This window comes from Lampetra fluviatilis, chromosome 14 (genome assembly GCF_964198595.1).
Source record: "Lampetra fluviatilis chromosome 14, kcLamFluv1.1, whole genome shotgun sequence".
NCBI classification, from domain to species: Eukaryota; Metazoa; Chordata; class Hyperoartia; order Petromyzontiformes; family Petromyzontidae; genus Lampetra; species Lampetra fluviatilis.
Window position 1 is genome coordinate 10,446,865 of NC_136288.1, and position 19,088 is coordinate 10,465,952.

Consider the following 19,088-nt stretch of genomic DNA (forward strand, 5'->3'; position numbering starts at 1 on the left):
TAGATTGCCAACAAGTAAAAAAAAACGCTTAACTTGTAATCGCTATCGAATATCTCCATCTGTGGTGTTCTAAAACCCTCTGATTATGAATGGAATTGATATTTTATCTGTCGGTTATGTGCAGTATTACGTTTCTTGTCTTGAGCACACTTGCACCAGGTCCATAATCAGCTGCTATTTAAATGTTTACCTATTCAGAGTACACTCCCCACTGCATCAATCAGGTCCTAACTTAACACTGCAAGAAATGTAAACAAGTATAACCCGTAAAAACAAAGTTTTTCACTATAAATCCTTTATATGCGTGGCGGCTAGAGTCCTCTCGTCCTCTGGCTTGAAATGGCTGCCACCTATGGGTCAGATGATTGTCTGCCAGCATTAAGCAATTGGAAATTACATATTTAAAAAAAATTTCCTAAACAGTGTAAAATTTTTGAAAAATTTTTTCACGAAAATTAATTGTCACGCACAACGAGTCTGTGTGGGAAATGTCAGTTCGATTGGATCACGGGAAGTGGGTTAAAAAACGAGCGAAAGATTTGCACGGTCCTAAGCAAGCAAGCGAACTTAATATAAAGGATTTAAAAATATATTCGCCTGTGGAGGACGCAGGGATCGATCCCGCGACCTTTGGCATGGGAAGCGAGGGCGCTACCAACTGCGCTACTCCGCCACGGCCTGTGGAGGGGTTACGCTCTGGGCTCTTACACTCTGACGTTCAGCCAAAGCCATGAATGCGTTCTATTTGAATATATGTAAAATATTTTTTTTTGCCTAAAAAGTGTAAAATTTTGGGAATTTTTTTCACGAACAATAATTGTCTGGCACAACGAGTCTGTGTGGAAATTGTCAGCTCGATTGGATCACGGGAAGTGGGTTAAAAAACGACCGAAAGATTTGCACGGTCCTAAGCAAGCAAGCAAGCACGCAAGCAAGCAAGCACGCGAACTTAATATAAAGGATTTAAAAAGGGATTCTGCCCTTCGTAATGTTATTTCCCTCCAATGTATTTCAATGTTTTACTGCGTATTGATGTCCCGACATTTTGCTCGATATGTTGGGATATTCCTCAGAAACTTTTCAGTTGTGAGTTCCACTCGGCTTTATTTAAGAATAATAACCTTTATCTGGTTAGATTGCGCGTAAGCGTAAATGTTGTGTCGTAACCCTCCACCACCCGACACGGCTAGTGAGGTTCGTCACGTAAACAAAGCGCGAGTTAGTTTACTACTATTACAGGCTATTGATAGACAGCCAGGCTTGTTTTACCATGTTTAGTTGTTTCTTTTTTCACACTATTGTTATGTAGGCCAGGCTTAGTCACAAACCGTACCTCTCCATAACAAAGGCTTAGCCTTTTGTTATGCAGTCTATTCATAGTCTCAAGCCGCACCTTACCATATTAATAAAAAGTGTGCCGTACTTGGCCCTTCCCCTCTCCAACCATTATATATACAGAGTGGTAGCTCTTGTAATCTCTCATTTACTTGATACAGCTGTCGTGGCTGTGACGGTTCCACCTGAAGACGGAAGCTTGTGTTACCTCCGAAACGTCGTGATTTTTATTTTATTTTACTTTTATTAATTTTAATGTTTTACCTACGTGACTTTACCGAACAAAACCTAAGAATATGAATCCTTGCAGTCACGAAAGCTTCAAATCTAGAATTAGTTTACTACTTTAGCCCACCGGTGCCTTGGAGAGTAAATGTTGTGGATTTATTTAGGAACTTAAATGAGTTCAGTTCCCGAGGAAGCTCTTCGCATGTATGCAACGTCGCGCCAAACAAATCGGAACACATACTAATAGGGGTTTTCCCCTTTTTTCTGGCAACAAAACTGACACCTTTTGCAAGGAATCATGCTTACATTAACCACAATACTTGCAGTTAAATGCAAACAAAAAACAATACTCTGATAAATTTCGATTTAAAGCTTTCGTGACTGCAGGGATTCATCTTCTTGGTTCTTTCGGTAAAGTCACGTAGAAGGGAAGTAATAAAATAATAAAAATAAAACATAATAAAATCAAATAATTCTCACGACGTTTCGGCTACAACGCAAGCAGCCGTCTTCAGGTGAAGAATGAGACAAGGGAGGGCATACTATTAACATGCCCTCCCTTTGTTAATGCTACCCCCCTCCCTTTGGTGCTGCTGATCCTGCATAATGCATGGGCATAATATGACTTTGAAACCCCCCCGCCCACCTCCTACGCATTTCCCATGAATATGCTAAATTCCTCTTGATATGCACATTCTTTTGTTAAGGCTCTCTTCTTCTTCCACCTCCAACTCAGCTTATATATAAGCTCCTAGCTTGGCAGTGTCTCATTCTTCACCTGAAGACGGCTGCTTGCGTTGTAGCCGAAACGTCGTGAGAATTTTTTGATTTTATTATGTTTTATTTTTATTATTTTATTACTTCCCTTCTACGTGACTGTACCGAAAGAACCAAGAAGAATACTCTGATAATTTATGCATTGTCTTTGAAACAGAGTATTGTTTTTTTGTTTGCATTTGACTGTAAGTATTGTGGTTAATGTGAGCATGATTCCTTGCAAAAGGTGTCAGCTTTGTTGTCAGAAAAAAGGGGAAAACCCTAGTAGTATATGTTGGTACTGGCAAAGGAGGTCCCATTAAATCGGAACCCAAGCCTGATAACGCAACGGTGCGCTGTACATCGGCGCTGCAAAAAAAACTTTCCGCAGTAGTTTCACTCCTGTGTGTGGTACATGTATGACATCACACCAGAGGTGGGACAAAGTCATTGTTATGCAAGTCCAAGTCGAGTCGCAAGTCATCAAATTCATGACTCGAGTCTGACTCGAGTCCAAGTCACATGACTCGAGTCCACATCTCATAGGTGGGACAAAGTCATTGTTATGCAAGTCCAAGTCGAGTCGCAAGTCATCAAATTCATGACTCGAGTCTGACTCGAGTCCAAGTCACATGACTCGAGTCCACATCTCATAGGTGGGACAAAGTCATTGTTATGCAAGTCCAAGTCGAGTCGCGAGTCATCAAATTCATGACTCGAGTCTGACTCGAGTCCAAGTCACATGACTCGAGTCCACATCTCATAGGTGGGACAAAGTCATTGTTATGCAAGTCCAAGTCGAGTCGCAAGTCATCAAATTCATGACTCGAGTCTGACTCGAGTCCAAGTCACATGACTCGAGTCCACATCTCATAGGTGGGACAAAGTCATTGTTATGCAAGTCCAAGTCGAGTCGCAAGTCATCAAATTCATGACTCGAGTCTGACTCGAGTCCAAGTCACATGACTCGAGTCCACATCTCATAGGTGGGACAAAGTCATTGTTATGCAAGTCCAAGTCGAGTCGCAAGTCATCAAATTCATGACTCGAGTCTGACTCGAGTCCAAGTCACATGACTCGAGTCCACACCTCTGCATCACACATATTCTATGTCTGTGGAGAGCACGTTACGTTGCAAAGGGCTGACGTGACTATATTGCAGTTTCTATTAAACCGTTAATATGAATTCTAGATTTGAAACTTTCGTGACTGCAAGGATTCATATTCTTAGGGTTTTTTTTCGTTAAAGTCACGTAGGTACATTTTTAAAAATTATTTTACTTTTATTAATTTAACATTTTTTTTACCTACCTGACTTTACCGAAAACACCTAAGAATACGTTAATATGAAATTAAGATGGAAATTCAACGCAGGTACATTGCTTATACCACCCTGCGTATGTTAATGATGATGATAATATCATTGAGGTGGAATATTGGTTTCGAAAGTGATATAAAAAAACACGTTTTACAAGCAACCTTCTGTGTTCCTGTAAAGCCGGAGTGTTATACGAGCGTTCTATCACGAACCACCTGCCTTGAATGGCCCTATTTCGTTGAGCCAGGATATGAAACGCCCATCTCTAAACATGTACCGCATATAGACACGAACCGTTAATTAATTTTGTTCATAAATCACACGCATGGTCGGGGAATCGGTACGTACAGCGATACGCCTTAGCGATGTTTTCTTTGCTCGTATTTTCGCGCTGACGTCTGTTGTAAAAAAAAACCAAAATAACCATTTTCGTGATGACAGCGCATTGATTTAAAGCAGCATCTGTGTGCACGTGTAACATTTCTCTTGAACAAAATGCACAAACGTGTGATTGCATTGCGTGCTTGTACTGTGTGTATATATATACGATCCATTGAACCTGAGCAATACATAATCTTCGCTTAATACCTTTATTATTCCAGACAATGTGTACGTGGCAATTTTCACCTACACGGCCTTGTACAACGACGACATGAGCTTCAACAAAGGCCAGAGGATGGTGGTTCTTGATAAGTAAGTCACCGAAACGACTTTGAGATGAATCGTTGAAGAAATAATGCCGTAAAAGCACACACACACACACGCACTCGAAATAATAACAACAGTTCCTTCGCTGATCGACTTAATCATGATCTTTATTTCGACTGGAGGAATGTAAATAATGAAATAACAAAAATAAAACATTATAAAATACAATTTTATTATAAAATACATAGAATGGAAATAATAAAATAATAAAAATAAAACATTATAAAATACAATTTTATTATAAAATACGTAGAATGGAAATAATAAAATAATAAAAATAAAACATAATAAAATACAATTTTATTATAAATACGTAGAAGGGAAATAATAAAATAATAAAAATAAAACATAATAAAACAATTCTCACGACGTTTCGGCCACAACGCAAGCAGCCGTCCTCAGGTGAAGAACAGGTCTGTTGGAAAGACAGCGTCTGAATGAAACACCACCAGGCTTGGAGCGTATATTTAAGCTGGGTTGGAGGAAACGTCGTGAGAATTGTATTTTATTATGTTTTATATTTTTATTATTTTATTATTTCCCTTCTACGTGACTTTACCGAAAGAACCAAGAAGATGAATCCCTGCAGTCACGAAAGCTTTAAATCGAGACTTGAAGCTCTTTTGCCAGTTTCGCAGATGTCCGGTAGCTTCTGGACGACACTGTCTCAACACCACGTCGATCTTAGGGGGTTGGTTTGATCACCTCTGAGACGCACTTAAGCGGTTGTGCTTTCGCTAAGTTGTCCCCACCCGAAGAAGGACGCTTGTGTTGCGCCCGAAACGTCGTGATTTAATTTACTTAAATTTTTTACCTACGTGGCTTTACCGAAAAAAACAAAGAGTATGAATCCTTGCAGTCACGAAAACTTCAAATCTAGAATTCACGCTCGTTGGCATGGGTTTCGTGCAGGGGTGGGCGAGGACGGCGAGGCGGGTGGTGTCCAGGATTGAGTTCCATATCTTTCGATGTAAAGCTTTCGTGACTGCAGGGATTCATCTTCTTGGTTCTTTTGGTAAAGTCACGTAGAATGGAAATAATAAAATAATAAAAATAAAACATGATAAAATTTCGATTTCAAAGCTTTCGTGACTGCAGGGATTCATCTTCTTGGTTCTTTCGGTAAAGTCACGTAGAATGTAAATAATAAAATAATAATAATAAAACATTATAAAATAATTCTCACGACGTCTTTCAGACTCTGTCTCCTCGACAGACCTGTTCTCCACCCGAGGACGGCTGCTTGCGTTGTGGCCGAAACGTCGTGAGAATTATTTTATTATGTTTTATTTTTATTATTTTGTTATTTCCATTCTACGTGACTTTACCGAAAGAACCAAGAAGATGAGATCCATATCGATCGCCACCGATTTTGGCCGAGGGAATTCAACTCGGGCCACCGCGTCCCGAGCAGAGTGCACCGATGCAGTGCAGCTCGACTCCGAGTCTAGGAATATCGCCTTGCGCTGCGATGCATTTGAGACACTTTAACAGCAAATGAAATACAAATGCGGTCGTCCCGTAGCACGACCTTGTTTAAATGGTGGGTAAACAATTCTTGGGGCGCATGGAAGGTCAATAAGCAAAAGTTAAACAATAGTTAAATGCCAAAACAGAATGAGTAACAGTAGTTATGTTTTTTTTTCTATCATGCATTTTCCTCTCACCCCCCCCCCTCTTCAATGCCGTGGGGCAGAATATTCATTTGATCATGATGTTGAATGTTCTCATCGTTATCTCTTGAACAGATCAACAGACTGGTGGAAGGTTCGGTTTATCAAAAGTAATCAGGAAGGTTTCATCCCGAGTAACTACGTGGTGCCAGCTAACTCTGTTGAGAAAGAAGAGTAAGTTTTATCATGGCAACACAAACGCGAGCTCGTCTTCGTGAATGCATTACTACTTCTACCTATTGTGCTGTGTGGATTTATAATCAACAAAATGTAAAAAAAAAACCGATGTCTTCATTCTGGCCACAAAACTGTTGCCAGAAAAAAGGGTAAAAAAACCTATTGTTATATTTTGCTACTGGTAAAGGAGGCCTCGTGATATAAATGCTTACTCCGAGCTCTCATTACTCTGATAGTGCGTTGTCTTTGAGTTGTGCGCCTTTTGGCGTCATCTGGTCGAACACCCTATGAGACTAGGCTCTAAAGAAAGCTGTCTCTGGTGTGGACCAATCAATTTCAAGGACAATGCATACATTATCAGTGTTTTTTTTTGTTGCATTCTGACTGCAGGTATTGTGGTTAATGTGAACATGATTCCTCGTAAAAAAAGGTTTCAGTTTTGTTGCCAGTAAAACGGTAAAAAACCTATTATCATGTCTTAATTTCTTAAGCAATTTTAACTCTATGCTATCTATGAATGGCATATGTTTTTGCCCCGTTCAAAAAGTTGTGAAATATGCTCATTGTTGGCGTTTGACTTCAGGTGGTTCTTCAAGAACACGAGGCGAAGCGATGCTGAAAATCTGCTGCTGTTAAAAGGGAACACCAACGGCTCCTTTCTGATTCGCGAAAGCGAGACTGTGAAAGGTATTGCTCATGCTTTACTACTGCCAATACAGCTACTCCTCCAGCAGTATGTAGGTGACCCACTCATATAATAGTAATCATACACTAGGGAAGCTGCCGTGTATTCATGGTTAGCCGTTTGCGCAATCGACTTCGCAAGCCAGAGTTCGCCGGTGCTATGTTGAAACAACGGTGAAAGGCGTTTTTATTGTCATCCCCTCCCATCCACATCTGTCGACGATGCAGTCATAATATGTAATATATATAAAAAAAAAACTTTTTTTTAAAACACGCTTTTATGAAATGTACAAGTAATGGAAGAACTCCACGACTCCAGGAAGTGGCCCCGAAGCTTGCCATAACGTAGGGACCGTGGCCAATTACAGCCAACGTCAGTTTACCGTGGACAATTTGACCCAAGCCGAAACATAACATATAATAAAGAATGTTTAAAAATATGAATTTATATTTTTTATGATAGAATATAGTATTATCCTCAGTATAACACAAGTATACCAAGTTTGCAGTCGATACCACATTGGGAAGTGGGTTAAAATTGACTTACAAGATTTGAGGATACAACAACAACGACGACAGACAGAGTGAGTTAAATGAAAGCGTGTAAAAAAAAAGGTGCACCGCTGTTAGTCGACCAGCAAGTCATTTGTGGTTGAAACAAAACCTGAGTTTTCCCACCTCTTCCTAGATGTCTGGCCGGTATGGGAAGAGCCTCCCCCCCCCATCTGCTCCTCCTCCAATACGTCAAACTGGCATGAGAGCAGAGTCATGCGCGTGCCACGTCAATGCAGTTCGACTCTTGGGGCCTTTGCTGGCAGTAGAAGCGGTCGTGCAGAGAAGCTGCGGCCCAACATTTTGGGCACAGACGACAAAAGTAGTCGGCTTGAAATGTCCCCTTCTTAAAGCTTCTTTCGTGACTGCAGGGATTCATCTTCTTGGTTCTTTCGGTAAAGTCACGTTAGAAGGGAAGTAATAAAATAATAAAAATAAAACATAATCAAATAATTCTCACGACGTTTCGGCCACAACGCAAGCAGCCGTCCTCAGGTGAATAATGAATGTTGTGAATGAATGTTGTGGCCGAAACGTCGTGAGAATTATTTTATTATGTTTTATTTTTATTATTTTATTACTTCCCTTCTACGTGACTTTACCGAAAGAACCAAGAAGATGTCTTCTTCTATTTTGCCCAGAAACAAGATACCACGTGTGCTGATTTCCCTTTTGCATACACAAGCCTGAACGCAATTGGGCATTCTCGTTGATGATCTACCAGTGAACTCCTGTACTTTGGTTGTGGTCAGAATTTTGCAATGACCAAGGGAAGGAACCAGGCACACATATATATAATCTAAAGCTCGTAACTGAATACATACCGTCTAGGGTGGAGTACCAACAAAAACTACCATAAATTCCAGCACCGTAGAGAGATTTATGTTGTGAATGATATCGCGAAATGATAGCGACCACGGCGATGACGTGTATGCACCTCCTCTTTTCACAGACAGCTACTCTCTCTCGATACGCGACGAACACATGGTGAAGCATTACAAGATCCGCCGCATGGACAATGGAGGCGTTTACATCTCAACGCGCAATGTCTTCCAAAGCTTGCATGAACTCGTCAACCATTATCAGAGTACGTGTCCAACATTGCTCATTCATCATATCTCTTTGTAAACCTTTCACATACACGCTGTTAATTTGTACAACAAAAAAATAATAAGAAGGAAAATTATGTTTTCTTCAAACTTGACAGATCTGCAGTTTAGCCAGGATAAAGCAGTACAGAGATGGATTGAAAATGTTATCCCACTCATATGCATGGGTTTTGCCTGCTTTCCTCCAACGAGCCAAACACTCATGAATGGAAATTGGACAACCATCTTAGTGCAGGACCCTCCTGAAATAGACAAGTGGGAATCCGTGAGGCTTGCCTGGTTATTCGGCATGCTATATTCTCACGAAACATGAAGACACTGCTGACTGCAAATCTCTGCCCGATGATCCAGAGTGATACCGTTAGACCTCTGACCCAACCCATCGAAAAGGTTCATATTTTTGCCAATCCTCAATTGTTTTCACTGCCAATTAAATCTACAAGCGATTTCAAGATCAGCCTTACTCTTTTAAAGATAATCTCGATGGACACTGGACTCTGAACTTCAGCAACAATTTCCTCTTGGTAAAACCTGCATTTAACTCCCGAAGTTAGGTTCCTCCTCCTCAATGGCGAAGCCAGGATTTTCAGGTGGGGGGGGGGGGGCAACCCCTCCAGCAATGAAAAATGATAGAGTAGTTGTTAGTAAGTAAGAAGTTGTTAGTAAGTAAGGAGTTGTCCCTTGATTTTCATTCGACGCGTGTGCGGCGATGCCGCAGCCATCGATCGAGGGTCGAATTCGAACCGCGTCGTGTGGTCGGCATCGCGCTCGCTGGAGGTGTTGATGCCTTCAGGGAAGTCGTGTGCTGTATACGCAACTGCGCACAAATTTGAGTCACTTATAACTGCTTTGCCGTTACTTATTGCCAATTATAGACTCAGACTATTGTCCAGTCCCTGGCACGTAATAATATGCTGCACAGTGGCAGTGGGGGTCGCAAAATGCTCCTCCTCATGCGCTGTCTCAAGAGTTTGGAAATCACCCTCCCCAGTCACCTGCACTTCTAATCACCTCCCACATCTTACCATGCGCGGCTGTCCAGTGCTCGCCAGAGTTGCCATCGGGTTTCAGTTGCCGAACGAATGCGAAATGAGGTCGCGCTCACTGCACGCAAAGTTCGAGCCACAAATCAAGCGCAATGACCTTGCTGATCTGGCCAAGGAACATAAGCCATCACGCGAACTCATCGAGGCTTTTGGCTGGACATCGAACAAAGGCGGTCACTGCATCGCGCGCTTTAAGATGCGCTTCTGCGGCCGTCTGGAACGCTCTTCCTTCCAGTATTAGGAAGCCACTGGAGCTATGCACCTTTAAATAATCTAGATTGAAAACGAATTTCTCTAGAACGTATGGTGCGAAAGAAGTTCAACATCATGCATCCATTCAGGCCTTTTCTCATGTTTTTTTCTGACAAGTGACCTATCCCTACTTATCAATATTGTGCACTGCTGCCAACGTAGTGTCACCATAACATTTATTCTGTTGTAGTTTTATTCCGTATACTTTCTCGTGCCCGTTGAATGTTTTATTTATTTATTTTCATCAAACACACTTTTCTACTTGCAGGCACCAATGCTGGGCTCTGTCAGCGATTGACAGATCCTTGTCGGAGTGTGACCCCAGCCCAGCCGTTTGAACACAACACGTGGGAGATCGATCGGAGGGACCTCAAAGACATTGCAAAGCTTGGAAGTGGCCAGTTCGGAGAAGTCTGGTTGGGTAAGAGAAATATCAATGAACACGCCACTTAATTCTCTCGCATCTTAACTGCATGAAAAAAATATAGAGAATGAACCTTCACCATTCTCAGCACATATCTGGATTCGTGCACGCACACCCAAAGTTCTTATTGACAGATTCTTCCAAATGGATGGCGACCGACTGTGAGAGCGGTTCTGGACTGCCGTTTTGTAATCTCTTCAATATTGTGAAGCATTGCCCATGATAATCCCCACAAGGCAAACATTCCATAAGGGAATTGTCGGAGTTTATCAGGACTGGGTTTCGGGATGGCCACGTCATATCAAAGCGTCTACCAATCCACCCTCCACTGAATTCCCGAGTCAAATATTGCCAAATTGCGAGGGCGTAATGTGACTGAGCCCCATCTTGCTGCAAGGATGCACATTGCAAAGGGGGGTTGTGGGCACCCTGTACACATATTTCCAGCAACTGTTGGGCATTGTTTGGCCATACTTCACCTCGCTGGTCAGTGCGAGTTTCAGTGACGGGGGCAACCCAGTACAAGATCAGATATCGCTTAGCACTCTTAGTCGTAGACAAGAGATTCGAACCCGAGTGTATTCCTTCGTATCGCAGTGGCTCGTGCACTGTGCCACCGCTCCGCATGATGTACCATAATAGGTTTAAGTATTGAGAAAACGAAATTTAAAACTCGTTTCTTTAGAAGTTATTTTTGTGTTTAGATTGTTGTCATTCCCTCCACCGGCATCTCCGATTAGCCCGGTTTGTCGACGTAGGATGCGAAATAAGTTCAACGTACACACGCAGGGGCATTTCACAAGAAGCGGTTAAAACGTGTCTGCGCGCAGCCCTCTACAAGCAGAACATGAAGGTGGCGGTGAAGAAGCTTCGAGAGGGAAGCATGTCTTGCGAAGCCTTCCTCGGCGAGGCGAACATCATGAAGACCCTGCGGCACGAGCGACTCGTGCAGTTGTACGCGGTCGTGTCCTCGGAGCCCATCCTCATCATCACCGAGTACATGGAGAAAGGTCGGCACTCTTTTGGCCCACACCGGCAGACGCGTTCGCACCGAGCGAACCACGCGCGCGTACAGAGGCGCGTGTTTTTGTTGTCGTTGTTGCGATTGTGCGCGTTGATGGCTGTCGAAAATAATTGCTACCTAAGGCTAGGAGAGGAAGGACCACAATGCAACACAAAAGAATAGAAAGGGGGAAATAAGGACCGACATTCCGCACTACTCCAGGAACTGCTGCTAGTTGTTTTGCATAATGTCACAAAAGGACGAGAGGGCTTTTGCACGTGTCCGGGTGTTGTTTGAAACTGACGACGGTGACTGCCGGGCAAAGCCGAGACAATACAATAGGAACTTGACTTTGCATATGACTCATGAGGCTAATCTTGGCTGCATAGTGCTTTCCGAACTTTGGCCAGATACGGACTCTATGAGTGTGTGTGTGTGTCGACCAGCTATTGCCTCGATTAGCAGGGTTGGATATGTACGGTGCGAAAGAAGTTTAACATGCATACATGCAGTAAGGGGCCGTCCATAAATGACGTCACGCACCTGGGGGGGGGGGGTCAGACATTTGGGACGATGTGTGACGAGAGGGGGGGGGGGTTTGATAAATGTGACGTCACATCAAAATGCGCAACTTTAAATAAATATAGACAACACGTTCTACTTAATTAAATAGACTTTATAATAAATGCTTTCTCCGATAACATCAGAGTGCAGCGCCACGTTAAATACGCACTACAATGACAATAGTTTAAAGCGATTTGAAGCATGTTTTATTTGAGAGGGGGGGGTCTGACTTTTTGTGACGTCGTGTGACGAAGGCGGGGGGGGGGTCAAAAATCGTTAAAAATCGCGTGACGTCATTTTTGGACGACCCTATGGGTATGTGTGTGTATATCTCTATGCGTTACTCTATGCAGACATTGACCCTATGGGTATGTGTGTGTGTATCTCTATGCGTCACTCTATACAGACATTGACCCTATGGGTATGTGTGTGTGTATCTCTATGCGTCACTCTATACAGACATTGACCCTATGGGTGTGTGTGTGTATATCCCTATGCGTTACTCTATACAGACATTGACCCTATGGGTATGTGTATGTGTATCTCTATGTGTTACTCTATACAGACATTGACCCTATGGGTATGTGTGTGTGTATCTCTATGCGTCACTCTATACAGACATTGACCCTATGGGTATGTGTGTGTATATCTCTATGCGTTACTCTATACAGACATTGACCCTATGGGTATGTGTGTGTATCTCTATGCGTTACTCTATACAGACATTGACCCTATGGGTGTGCGTGTGTGTATATCTCTATGCGTTACTCTATACAGACATTGACCCTATGGGTGTGTGTGTGTATATCCCTATGCGTTACTCTATACAGACATTGACCCTATGGGTGTGTGTGTGTATATCCCTATGCGTTACTCTATACAGACATTGACCCTATGGGTATGTATGTGTATATCCCTATGCGTTACTCTATACAGACATTGACCCTATGGGTATGTGTGTGTATATCCCTATGCGTTACTCTATACAGACATTGACCCTATGGGTGTGTGTGTGTGTATATCTCTATGCGTTACTCTATACAGACATTGACCCTATGGGTGTGTGTGTGTGTATATCTCTATGCATTACTCTATACAGACATTGACCCTATGGGTGTGTGTGTGTGTATATCTCTATGCATTACTCTATACAGACATTGACCCTATGGGTGTGTGTGTGTATATCTCTATGCGTTACTCTATACAGACATTGACCCTATGAGTATGTGTGTGTATCTCTATGTGTTACTCTATACAGACATTGACCCTATGGTGTGTGTGTGTGTATATCTCTATGCGTTACTCTATACAGACATTGACCCTATGGGTATGTGTGTGTGTATCTCTATGCGTCACTCTATACAGACATTGACCCTATGGGTATGTGTGTGTGTATCTCTATGCGTTACTCTATACAGACATTGACCCTATGGGTATGTGTGTGTGTATCTCTATGCGTTACTCTATACAGACATTGACCCTATGGGTGTGTGTGTGTATATCTCTATGCGTTACTCTATACAGACATTGACCCTATGGGTGTGTGTATATATCTATGCGTCACTCTATACAGACATTGACCCTATGGGTGTGTGTGGACGACTTCGTGAAGTCCTTTAAACAGGTTCGGCGACTGCTCTCAACCCCCTTTGCGGGGACGTCTGCGTTTCAGCGATTCGATTGAACTGCAATCAAGTCACGTGGGGCTGATCGCTCAGGTGTGGGGGGCCCGGCTGATGATGCGTGCAGTGTGCGTGGTCCATCAGTGATGCTCGCTGACTCCGCGGTGGACGTGTCACCGACAGGTAGCATGCTGGACTTCCTGCGGAGTGAGGAGGGGAAAGAGGTGCGGATTCCGAGGCTCATCCTCATGGCAGCGGAGGTGAGACTCATCCACATTCGCCGATGTTGGGAGTGAAATCATCGAGTTACATGATCAGTAGAAGCCCGCTCTGAACGACCACCCCTGTTAACGACTCACCGCTTAACGACGGGCCTCCATAGAGCCTAATGTGTAGTGTATAGTGTAGTGTATAGTGTAGTGTATAGTAGTGTAGTGTATAGTAGTGTAGTGTATAGTAGTGTATAGTAGTGTAGTGTATAGTGTCGTGTATAATAGTGTAGTGTATAGTGTAGTGTATAGTAGTGTAGTGTATAGTAGTGTATAGTAGTGTAGTGTATAATGTAGTGTATAGTTTTGTGTATAGTGTAGTGCATAGTGTAGTGTATAGTAGTGTAGTGTATAGTGTAGTGTATAGTAGTGTAGTGTATAGTGTAGTGTATAGTAGTGTAGTGTATAGTAGTGTAGTGTATAGTGTAGTGTATAGTAGTGTAGTGTATAGTAGTGTAGTGTATAGTAGTGTAGTGTATAGTGTAGTGTATAGTAGTGTAGTGTATAGTAGTGTAGTGTATAGTAGTGTAGTGTATAGTGTAGTGTATAGTAGTGTAGTGTATAGTAGTGTAGTGTATAGTCTATAGTAATGTATAGTAGTGTATTGTATAGTAGTGTAGTGTATCGTAGTGTAGTGTATAGTAGTGTAGAGTATAGTAGTGTATAGTGTAGTGTATAATAGTGTAGTGTATAGTGTAGTGTATAGTAGTGTAGAGTATCTTAACGACCACCCTTGTTAACGACTAACTGCTTAACGAGATTGCCTCCATAAAGCCCAATGCGTTCGCTTACAGACCATCCCCCTGTTAACGACGGGCTAATCAATTCATGCATTGATTAACCATGTTTCTTTAACTATTACGTGTTTATAATGTTGTTAATATCTTTATGCGTTCACATATATCTTTCAAATATGACAAAGTACTTTTTGGGGGGTGAAAAAGGGGGTAACTTTCGGTGCCATCGAAACAAATGAAGCCTTTCACGTGTCTTTCCTTTCCTCGCTTAACGACCGATTTCGTGGCACCAATTACCGTCGTAAGGAGAATGTTATGCATCACAGGTGACCTCAAGGAACCCACATTCATCACCTGGGGTTTGACAGCAGAGCTGTGCGCATGCACGCGTGCTCGAATTTGAACGAGCGGTTTTGGGGGGGAAAACATAATTAAATTCTTCCCTTTGAGATGAAAGTGTATTATTTTAAATGCAAAGAGACCGATTTAAAATGATCATGATATGAGCACAATGTAATTTTTACCAGTGCAACTCAATTGAGAATGGGCAACATGCCTTTGGCCTAGTATCTTTGTTGATTGAGGATGTTGGAATATCATGGTTTCCGAGTGTGTGGTTCGCATCTATGTATGTTGACCTTTTTTTTTCTTCGATTTAAAGCTTTCGTGACTGCAGGGCTTCATCTTCTTGGTTCTTTCGGTAAAGTCACGTATAAGGGAAATAATAAAATAATAAAAATTAAACATAATAAAATACAATTCTCACGACGTTTCAGCCACAACGCAAGCAGCCGAACGACCTATGTTGATCTTCTTTCGCACCGTACGTAGCCAACCGTGCTAATTGGAGGTGCGGGGGAAGGACAACAAACCAAACACAAAAAGCAGCTCTAAAGAAATGAGTTTTCAACCGAGATGATTTAAAAGTGCACAGCTCCCCAGTGGCTTCCGAACATTGGAAGGAAGCATATTCTTAGGTTTTTTCGGTAAAGTCACGTAGCTACAAAAATTAAAATTAATAAAAGTAAAATTAAAATAAAATAAAAATCACGACGTTTCGGAGGCAACGAAATTGTAAGGAAGAGCGTCGCAGACGGCCGCTGAAGTGCGTCTGAAGGTGCGCAATGTTGGCGACCACCGTCTTTGGCTACGCGCGTGACCTCGCGATCCGTTGGGCAGGTCGCCGATGGCATGCATCACCTGGAGAAGATGCGTTACGTCCACCGAGATCTGCGGGCGGCAAATGTGCTGGTGAACAGCTTGCTGAACTGCAAGGTCGCCGACTTTGGGCTGACACGCATCGTCGAAGATAACGAATACACGTCCAAAGCAGGTCAGCGCCATTCGCTCGTGATAGCAATGAGAATGTCAAAGGGCCTTTTTACGTCTCATCGTAATCATTTCAATGTCCAGCTGTCGTTTTCTTTTTTTTTTAAGCAAAGAGGACATCTGATTGACAGGTGCCCGCGTGTGGCACAATGTCAGAATGTCAGAATATTTATTTCAGAATTAGAATATCTATTCATATTGGAGGAATCCGATGGAGCTACACAGCTATTTTTTTTTCACAGATGGCATCACACGTCGCAATGCAATGGCGTCTCCAGGCTGCAAGTGGGGCCCATAGAATCTTAGCAGGGTGACGGTGATGCTCTTGGCTATATCAATTCGGAAAGTAGAGAATCATTTTAATAATAATGTCAAAATATGGATCACGACACCGGCCCGCGTGGAATAATGTGACGGGGCCTTTAATGGCCGCCGCGATTTAAACGGCGCACATTTATGGTGACCCAGGGCGGTCGAGGATTTGATCGGCAAACTTCTGCGATGTGGGAAACACCGATACCGCTCGGCCACCTAGACACTTTTAGCACCACCAGTTAAGCTGGCAACTGCAAACAGATAGAGCTGTGTGGTATATGTTAATATTCATCTTGTACTTTTTACTTGGCAGGTACCAAATTCCCAATCAGATGGACATCACCAGAGGCGATGCATTTTGGCCACTTCACCACCAAGTCTGACGTGTGGTCATTCGGGGTCCTCCTCACGGAGATGATCACTTATGGAAAGATCCCATATGCAGGTGAGGATTTCATGCCAAATGCTAATTTGAGACCTGTAGGGATTTTCAACACAGCTCAGTTTGGGTGTGGACTACATTTCATGCGTGGAGAGCGTTGTGCATTTTTGTTTACGTATTGGGAATATATTTTGCTTGCATTGTATAATCAACTTAACAGTACTGTACTGAGGCCTGCAAACCTTTTCGGCCGGCCATGATGGCGAACACAATTTATTGTTGTTATACATTTCTAGACTTTTATTGGGGTTGTCGTCATCGTCACATTGAACGTTGCTGCACTTATCCCTCTCATGGGGTACTCTGCAGATCTCATGACAGAGTTGTTAACGGAGTGGCGTGGCATTGAAGTGAACTCATGCAGGCAGTGGATAATTTGCATACCCTGAAAGTGTCTAAAGGTTGCCTACAGTCCAACTTTTTTTTAAACAGCTGACTGGGTGCATTATTTCCTCGTGCACCGCGGTCGTTTGGGGTCCGCTGAGAAAGCAATAAAAGTGGTCACCAGGCACGGTAGACTTATCGGCAATTGTAAATTTGTACTTACACGCCACAATGATTGCCTTAATCTAAGCAAGGCGAAAAGGAATGGCCGCTAATCTCGCGAGGGTTACATTTTAGCATGAGAAGCTCGGTTATGAGTCTTCGTGTTCAAGATGTTTCGTTCAACAGATTGTAACCAAGGCAATGGATGTCATGAAAGCGCCTGGCTTTGCAGTAAAATGCTATACGCAAGGAAGTTCAATAGGGGGTGTGGGTTGGTGCAGCGGGGAGCGGTAGTGTAGCAGTTAGTGGGCTGCACTACAAACCAGGCGACGCGGGTTCGATTCCCGCTCACGGCCAACATCAGTGGCAATTATCTGAACCGGTCCAAAACCTGCCCAAGATCGACTCAGCCTCAAATGAGTACCTGGTGCGGTGTGTAAACATCACACCGCTGGGGAGACAAAGGCGGCCGGGCATGATGCTGGCCACCCACCCCCACGTGCGCCGTGTGGGCCTTCATAGGTGCTCGCTAACAGCACTTGCCCCAACAGTCTGTTAAGGCTATACGGGGGATCTTTGTTGTGGTATTATTGTGCTTGATGCACGATGTTATGACACCGGCGATCCGAGTTTGATTTTGTGGCCAACTTCAGTGGACGAGTGATTTTCAACTATTTGTTCAGGGCCAACAGTGGAGGTCAACATTGCCCCATACTTTTTGGAGCAGTGATTCGCTTTCACATGACCTTCAGTAAAGCCCACATACAGTCGCGTGTGCATATATAACATATAAAGGGACTTATGTTTTGTGTTTCTGCATAAAAATAAAATATTGATAAATATTAGCCTAATGGCTTTCCAGACCAAAGTTATCCAGTAACATTTGTTCAAGCAAAGCAAGCTCTGAACAAGTTTCAACTTATGGGCTTCATCAGCAGTCGGGACTTGGTTGCCAGATGTTATTTTGGCAATAGCGCTTCATCGGAACGATGGGCCCTGTTCAACACACACACACAACTGTATATAAAAAACAAAAACTAATGATGTGTCGTTGTGGAGCATTATGGGGTGATAACATATACCAACTAACCCTCTGTTCTGTGTCTCCACACACGAATGATTCGTCTCCCTTCAGGAATGTCACACCAGCAACTGATCTCGAACCTGGATAAAGGATTCCGCATGCCCTGCCCAGTAAACTGCCCAAGCGAACTCTACGATCAGATTTTGCAGTGCTGGAACGAGAAAGCGGAAGAAAGGCCGACCTTTGAGTTCCTGCAGGATATGCTCTACGACTTCCACATTAGCACCGAAGCACAATATCAGTAGGCAATGCTGGAATAATGCACTGAAAATGTTTACAAAAATGAATATTGATTGTATGTATTGTATGTATGTCGAACTTCGCTCGCACCGTACGTAGCCAACCGTGCTAATTGGAGGTGCGGGGGGAAGGACAACAAACGAAACACATAAATCAGTTCGAAAGAAATGTGTTCTCAATCTATATGATTTAAAAGTGCATAGCTCCAGTGGCTTCCTAATATCGGAAGGGGGAGCGTTCCAGACGGCCGCAGAAGCGCATCTGAAAGCGCCACGCGGTGCATTGTGGCCGTCTCTGTTCGACGGTGAGTGTACAGGGGTGCAGCTTTGTTAGCATGAGCCCCGCTGCAAAGAATCACAGGTGACCCTCCCCTGGCCAATAACATCGCTCTTTGTAGTCTGGTGCCTGAGCCACTGTGGCCCACAGGTGGTGCTGGTGCAGTTGCACCGCCTGCGTTCTCAACAACTATGCCACTGTGATTGTGGTATTCGTTTGATTTTTTTTACCATTGTCTACATATCTTATTTTGTAAAGCACTGATCTCACCTCCTTCAGTGAGTTGTGTGTGTGCGTGGAGAGATAATAACATTGAGGCTAAAAAGAGACTCAGACATTCGTGAATACCTGGAATTAATCACGTGGGTGTTTTTTTTGTCATCGTATTTATTAAGCGACATAAAGAAACGGATGGTACTCTTTGGCTCTTTCGGTAAAGTCACGTAGGTAGAAATAAAC

General features: G+C 43.1%; 1 protein-coding gene across 1 annotated transcript; it reads left to right on the top strand.

The window, feature by feature from the left end:
- The first annotated feature begins 4,289 nt into the window (after window positions 1-4,289).
- On the top strand, window positions 4,290-18,358 carry LOC144935747 (tyrosine-protein kinase HCK-like). Its single transcript, XM_078862489.1, has 10 exons — window positions 4,290-4,330; window positions 6,094-6,192; window positions 6,779-6,882; window positions 8,384-8,518; window positions 10,107-10,259; window positions 11,093-11,272; window positions 13,635-13,711; window positions 15,637-15,790; window positions 16,415-16,546; window positions 18,165-18,358. The coding sequence occupies exons 1-10, from the start codon at window positions 4,290-4,292 to the stop codon at window positions 18,356-18,358; spliced, it is 1,269 nt and encodes a 422-aa protein (XP_078718615.1).
- The last annotated feature ends 730 nt before the right edge of the window (window positions 18,359-19,088 follow it).